The sequence below is a fragment of the Nicotiana attenuata genome, chromosome 3, assembly GCF_001879085.1.
Source record: "Nicotiana attenuata strain UT chromosome 3, NIATTr2, whole genome shotgun sequence".
NCBI classification, from domain to species: Eukaryota; Viridiplantae; Streptophyta; class Magnoliopsida; order Solanales; family Solanaceae; genus Nicotiana; species Nicotiana attenuata.
In genome coordinates, this window is record NC_031991.1 from 54,098,072 (window position 1) to 54,105,336 (window position 7,265).

At 34.8% G+C, this 7,265-nt stretch overlaps 1 protein-coding gene across 1 annotated transcript; it reads left to right on the forward strand.

Moving 5' to 3' along the window:
• On the forward strand, window positions 634-4,500 carry LOC109223777 (uncharacterized protein At1g04910-like). The gene is made up of 8 exons (XM_019388199.1): window positions 634-1,634; window positions 2,021-2,088; window positions 2,224-2,312; window positions 2,399-2,564; window positions 2,654-2,943; window positions 3,021-3,225; window positions 3,313-3,470; window positions 3,706-4,500. The coding sequence occupies exons 1-8, from the start codon at window positions 1,307-1,309 to the stop codon at window positions 3,959-3,961; spliced, it is 1,560 nt and encodes a 519-aa protein (XP_019243744.1). The 5' UTR covers window positions 634-1,306; the 3' UTR covers window positions 3,962-4,500.

Sequence of the window (7,265 nt, forward strand, 5' to 3'; positions counted from 1 at the left end):
GTCCAATAACGGATTTTTTAACAAGTTTTACGAGGAGCTCTGAATGGTTCGCCAAATTATTTTGCCATAAACATCTTTGATTCATGTGAAGAGAAATCTTCACAAGATAGTGATGAAAAATAATGATATTGCGCCTTTATTACTGATCGAATTTTTAATTGCTATATTTTAACTAATACAAAAGGTCTGTATATTTGATTCACAACTAGTTACACAAAATAACTTGGCTCTTTCTTATTCAAAGAGTTGAATTGAACTTACTTGTGTCTTGATAAGAAGAAGATTCTATGATTGATGAATATGGTTTATTTTCACAAAGAACAAATTGATCTAAGTATATATTAATCACATTATTATAGTGACATACTTTACGAGGTTTGCCATTTGTTCAAATGATTTGTATATTATAGTTGATATGACATAAACAAAGAGAGCCTCCAACCAAATTAAATCCAAAATATAAAAATAAAAGTCAAAGACAGAATTTATTTAGTTTAAAAAATGAACCCAAGGGAGAACGAATATAAAAATAAAAACAATTTTTTTTGGGTACAAAAAATGATAGCCATTGCTATCAAACAATATTATATATATTAGTGCTACACCAAAGTAGAAAAAGAAAAAAACAAAACATAAAAAATACATAAAAGGAGAAATGGAAAAGTAACAGGAAGAGACTGTGGAGGTTGCCGCATGTGATAACCGCTATAACCACACCCAAAATCCCTCCCCTAAACTCACCACGCGGTGCGTGTTCTTATTCCCTCTCTCTCCTTTTTCTCTTTTTCGTCTCTCTCTCCTCTTCACATTCACAATCTCTCCCTCTCTCGTCGCCCACCGACGGCGGCACCAGATCCCGGCGAACGTCGTCTCGCCGGAAAATCTTCCCAAATATCCGCCACATTATGCATTCACTCTAAATATTGATTTTCTTCCCTTAGAAAAGATAAAACTGAATAATCAGTTAGGGTTCGCTTCCGTTATCACTCAAAGATCGAACTTTTCGTCGATTTTTTTCCTTACTATGCGAGAAATTTAGGGTTTCTGGTGCTGCTCCGAAGAAAACTAGTCTCTGAAAGATCTAATAATCCAAGTTTTGTTTACGTTTCTGAAGGATCAAATTCTGTCCTCTTTTCTCTTGCTGCTCGGATTTGATCCGCCCACGTAATCTGTTAGGCTTTTTTCTTTTAAAAATACTCCTTTCGTTTCTGAGTGATTTTGGATACTACATTATCAAAAAGGCGTGAGCTTTTTTGGAGTAAATAGATAAGAATTTTGAGTAGAGGGGAGTTTGTATGGGTGGGATATGTGCAGAATAGAGGGGAAAAAGAGTGAATTGGAAGACAGAGAGGAAAGGAAGAAGATAATGGGTTTCAAAGCAGTGGCTTTAGGGGATAGTCGTGTGGAGAAACTGAAAAGTTCAATGATGTCACGGTCTAGAATGAAGTTATGGATGATAAGGGCAACGACGTCGATACTGTTGTGGACTTGTGTGGTTCAATTGATGACTTTAGGGGAGACTTGGGGTCCTAGGGTTTTGAAAGGCTGGCCTTCTTGTTTTTCACAGGAGTCTGCTGCTTCATTTATTGTCAATTCGTCGCCTGAGGTCCCTGCTAGAGTTCTTCCACCTAAGAGTGAGTAGCTTTTTAACATATTCTGTGACAGAGTAGAGCATAGATGGGTCATTTTTAGTGAAATAGCCGTTGAGTGTTACTTCATACATTGTGGTGACTTATGTAAAGAGTGTTTTCTGATCACCAGTCTTTTGTGGCATGGTGCTAATTATAAATTGAGATACTTGTAAAATATGTGGTAGAATTGTTTGAATACATTGCCTGTGAATCTTAGTTGAAGTCACCAAAAGGTTTATGGTCCTATTCAGGCTGTTCTAGCTTTTTGTGCAATGCTAATGGTCCAAATAAAACAGCAAAGGAGCTTGCTGAGAATTTGCTTCCTTGGATATTTGTTTTCTCATGAGTATCCGAGTCCTGACTGTTGTCATAATTATTTTTTATTTCAGGGGTTTACAAAAATAATGGTTACCTTATGGTTTCATGCAATGGAGGGCTGAATCAAATGCGTTCTGCGGTGAGTGGCTTTACTTAAGATAAATATCAGTTTAGTGGCACTTGTTGATGTAATCCGATAAGGGTAACGATTGTGAGTTTGATAGCTGCAAGTTTCTTTAATTCTCCCCTCATTCCTCTGTATTTGTTGTTGCAGATATGTGATATGGTTGCTATTGCAAGATATTTGAATGTGACTCTCATAGTTCCTGAGCTGGATAAAACCTCATTTTGGGCTGATCCAAGGTGTGTCTCCTTGTGTATGTTGATTCTAATTATAGATTGGTTCCTTAAAATACAAAGGATAATGATTTGTGGTATTGAACTTGCAGTGAGTTTCAAGATATTTTTGATGTTGATCATTTTATATCATCCTTGAGAGATGAAGTTCGAATATTGAGAGAGCTACCCCCAAGATTGAAGAGGAGAGTAGAGCTAGGAATGATTTACACCATGCCTCCTATTAGTTGGTCTGATATTTCTTACTACCATAATCAGGTTTGTAGGTTTAGGCCACGCTTCTTTGATAGTGTTGTTAACTCACATAATCTTCTGTGGGTAACAATTGTCGCATTTGCTGATTACAGATTCTCCCCTTAATTCGGAAGTACAAAGTTGTTCACTTAAACAGAACCGATGCTCGGCTTGCCAATAATGGTCAACCCATGGAAATTCAAAAACTGCGTTGTCGAGTAAATTTTAGTGCCTTGAAATTCACCCCGCAGATAGAAGAGTTGGGCAGAAAGGTTGTTCGACTTCTCAGGCAAAAGGGTCCTTTTATGGTACTGCACCTGAGATATGAAATGGATATGCTGGCCTTCTCTGGCTGTTCTCAGGGATGTAACAAGGATGAGGTTGACGAGTTGACAAGGATGAGGTAAACTTATATCCTTGTATTAAGTGATGGTCTTTCGTTGTCTTTGTCACTCTTGGGCTGATTTAATCCTTTTGCAGATACGCATATCCATGGTGGAAAGAAAAAATCATAAATTCAGATTTGAAAAGGAGAGATGGTCTCTGTCCGTTGACACCTGAAGAAACTGCTCTGACTTTAAGGGCATTGGACATTGATCCCAGCATACAAGTTTACATTGCCGCTGGAGAGATATATGGCGGAAAAAGGAGAATGGCTAGTCTTACAGCAGCTTATTCTAATCTGGTAGTTAGAAAGTGCAAGCTAGTTTTTTAGCTGCTTATGTTGCCTGAATTTGTGGACTCACAGGTTGCTCTATTTTATGTTGAGCAGGTGAGGAAGGAGACACTACTTGAACCCTCTGACCTTATGTTCTTTCAAAATCACTCTTCTCAAATGGCTGCATTGGACTATCTTGTTTCATTGGAGAGTGATATCTTTGTTCCTACATATGATGGAAACATGGCAAAAGTTGTTGAAGGACATCGCAGGTATTTCCATCTGATTAATTTTTTTATCTGCGCAAATGCTTAAGATAAATGATATCCTTTTGTTTTGCGTTACCTGGCATGCTTTTGATTGTTAGTAATGCCCAGTATGTATTCAGTAAAATTTTAGCTACATATGGTGTCTTCGTATTGGTTTGCTGGTCTTAGTACATAGTAAAGATTTGGTTGTAGCGTTATCTGTTACTTCTTCTATCTAAATCTCTACCATTCTATGCAGATATCTTGGGTACAGGAAAACGATCTTGTTGGATAGAAAGCTTCTAGTGGATTTGATAGACCAACATAATGCTGGATCATTGACATGGGATGAGTTTTCTAACTCAGTTAAGGAAGCTCATGCTGAACGTATGGGCAATCCTACCAAGAGGTTGGTTATTCCAGACCGACCCAAAGAAGAAGATTATTTCTACTCAAACCCATGGGAGTGTCTAGAGCCATCTAATGAGGATGAAACACTAAGTAGCAGCATTTAAATCAAGGTGGCGGTTACATTTGGTGAGAAAAAGAAAACAGCCATGCAGTTGTGTGATAGATCTAGAGAAAATAGTTCTCTCAACACCTTGAGACAACAGTGAGAAAGCAGGATTTTGCTTTGAAGCGGCTCTTGAAGTTCAGTGGGATGTGCACTTCGACGGGCTGAGATGACTCGAGAGCATGCTGGAGAGTACATTGAAAAGTTTTTTACATAAATTAATAATCAAATTTCCTGTATAGAAGCTTCCCTGCCATTGCAGGGTTACATCAACTCTACGGCAGTGTACACAGAGGGGTGAAATATAGAATTTCTTTTACTTGGCAGTACGGACCCAACAATTTTAAGATTCCATCTCATACCTTAGTTTAGGCTTCATTCTTTTCTGCCTCAACGCTCCCTTACAATTTTTTTTTCTCCTCGTTTGTGTTTCTAGTATCTTTTACTACCATTTATCTCGTTTGCCAACTGCTCTTGTACGCATTTTTGAGCCACCAGCATTATATTATATAGATAGTTACTTAGGCAGCTTATAGAGAATACGAACTTTTATTTGCTTCATTGATTATTACTGGTTTACGTGCTAAAAGAGTTGATGATGTGAGCAGAATGGTTCTTATGTAGATATTCTTAGATCCTGTTTGGCAAAGCTTCTCTCGGATGCATGCCAAAAGTACTTTTTTTGTTTGTTTAAAAAGCTACTTTTTGAAAAATTTAAGGTGTTTGGCCAAAATGAAAAATTACTTCTGAGCAGTAAATTTTAGCTTCTTCCAAAAAGCAGAAGTAGCAAATTAATTTGTTCAAGAGAAAAATAACCTTACAATAGATTTATATTTTTCAAATTATCTCTCATTAATTTAACATTTTTCTTTTCATTTTTTCTTTTTCTTTTTATTTCTACTATACATTTCTTCTCTTTTTTATTTTAATCATACTTTTATTCTCTTTCTCATATTCCTAAGAGTAGCTTTTATATATTGAATGATGTATTTTGATATAATTTAAATTTTCATTTAAACAATAAGTAATACCAAACACTCAATGTTATTGCTTTGGAATAACTATATTTTATACTAATTAGAATTTTTAGTTTATATTTTTACTTTACGTTTTATATTTTAATTCAATTCTTTTCTAATACGAAAATTGAACCTTTATTGTTATTTTTCGTAATTTGATACTTAAAAGTGCTTTTTTTAAAAGAATGGTCAAATACCATGAGCTTGCAAAAAGCAGTACTCAAACGAATTGGCCAAATACAAACTGCTATTTTGCAAAAGTACTAAGCACTTTTGAATAAAAATATTTTTGAAGATAAATAGTTTTTGGCAGCTTGGCCAACAGGCTCCTAGTTCCTGTTTGGCCATAAAATTTGGGAGATTTTTCTTCTTTTTTTAAAAAAAATACTTTGTTTTTAAATATCTCTTTATTTATAGATTTTAACCATTTTTGGCAGATTTCGGAACAAAATCTTTAAATCCCTAAAACAGCTCTAGAGTAGTTTTTGAAGTTTTCTACTCACAAAACTTCAAATTCTTTTCAAGTGAAAATGCATATCCAAATACAATTTCAACTTTCAAAAATCATTTTTCATCTTATCTTCAAGAATTTATTTTTCAAATTTCAACCAGATCTATGTCTAGACACTACCTTAGAGTGCTTAAGAGACGAGACTTCCGTAGTGATTTTTTGGCGCAAGAGGTTTTGGATGTATACGAAGAGACAGAGGGACAATTATATTTCCATGTATATGCGGTTGGTAGGATGTGACTAGTGGGGGAGGAGGAGGCCAATTTTTTTTTGTTTTTTTTAGACGAGGCCAATTATTTTGTAGTCAATATTGGGTATATGTCATATAAAATTGAAGGTTACACATACGTCTATTCATTCCTGAAAGATACAATATATTTAAAAAATGAAAAGCATATGAAAGTGATTGCTTTCGGCACATTCCTCTGATGTAAGAGTATTTTGATTAATATTCCGAACTATTAATCTAACCGTTATTTTTAGTACCATCAACCAAAGAACTCAACTATAAGCCTCCACCAACTTAGAGGGGTATAGGATGTTAGTTTAGTGCAGCTTATTGAACCACACAAATTAATACTGAAATATGTTACTTTTAGAGTAACTAGTATTACTTTTAGACTATCCACTTGTTTAAACATATAAACTGTAGTAATATAAATATACTACATGAAAAAGAAATGACAAACAGCTGTAAAGATGTACTGGTCTTTTTTTATTTTTATTTTTTAGCTTTTCAAGTATTGACATCAAACTTATTTTATAAACTAATTCGTCGCGTGATAAATATTGCATATATTGGTGTGGAAGTCTGCGATTATATGGTAGTTGGCGAGAAGGTGTGCATCATCATTCTGATCAAATATTAACGTGTAGGTCGGCTAATACCTGAATTTAATGGAAAAAGAAAAAATTGAAATATTATATATCATATCATATAATAAGAGGAGACGACCAAAATGGAGAAAAGCCCAAAGATAAGCCACTTTCAGTACTTAAATAAATATATAAATCTCCAATAAGATAATCTTATGGTAGTACTCATTCCTTCTTCAATCACTAGTGCTTTAGTGCGTCCATTCTAGTTGGAAGGATCATTATTCAGCCTTGTATTATTCACTGGCAGTGGCCTTATTCAACCAATTTTAAAATGACAATAGAACAACCCAAATTTACTGGCCCCTAATCCTCCTTTGTTTTCAAACCATTCACTTTAATTTCCACTGCTGAAACCAAAACAGAGAAAACGAAGAATTGATAAAGTCATAATTCATTGCTTTGAATTTTTTGGACTTGGGAATCGTCGCAAATCATAAATCCAATATAGGCAATCCCAAGATAATTTGAATGATCCAAGAAAGGCCAATTCTCGAGGGAAGAACTAGGAGTGTCAATCCATTCAATTTTACATTCAAGTGCATTTCTCTCTTTATGGCTCTATGCAACTGTCTCTCAGTTTATTTTTTCTGGCGTTCAGTATTCGTTATGAGATATTGATTCGAAATTTAGTCGAGAACACTCCAAGTTTTTTTTCTTCTTTTCGACTAGGTATTCAGTATCCGTTTTGAGCCTAACTAATTCAAATTCGTGTTAAATTTTATTTTGGAGTTAAACTCTTCCTACCAAAGTCGATTGCACTCCAAAGACTTGAACTAACGACTTCTAATTAAAACTGAATAACTACTTACCATTTCACCAAAATCTTTAGTGGTATCATGTAATGTCCTAATATTGTATAACTTGCCACTATAATATTTTTTATTGCATGTAGAAGT

Bases quoted from the DNA above. Each gene is read 5' to 3' on its own strand.
- LOC109223777 (XM_019388199.1), top strand. From the start codon at position 1,307: ATGTGCAGAATAGAGGGGAAAAAGAGTGAATTGGAAGACAGAGAGGAA. The intron at 3,226-3,312 runs GTAGTTAGAAAG...TATGTTGAGCAG, and splicing joins CAGCAGCTTATTCTAATCTG to GTGAGGAAGGAGACACTACT. The intron at 3,471-3,705 runs GTATTTCCATCT...CATTCTATGCAG, and splicing joins GTTGTTGAAGGACATCGCAG to ATATCTTGGGTACAGGAAAA.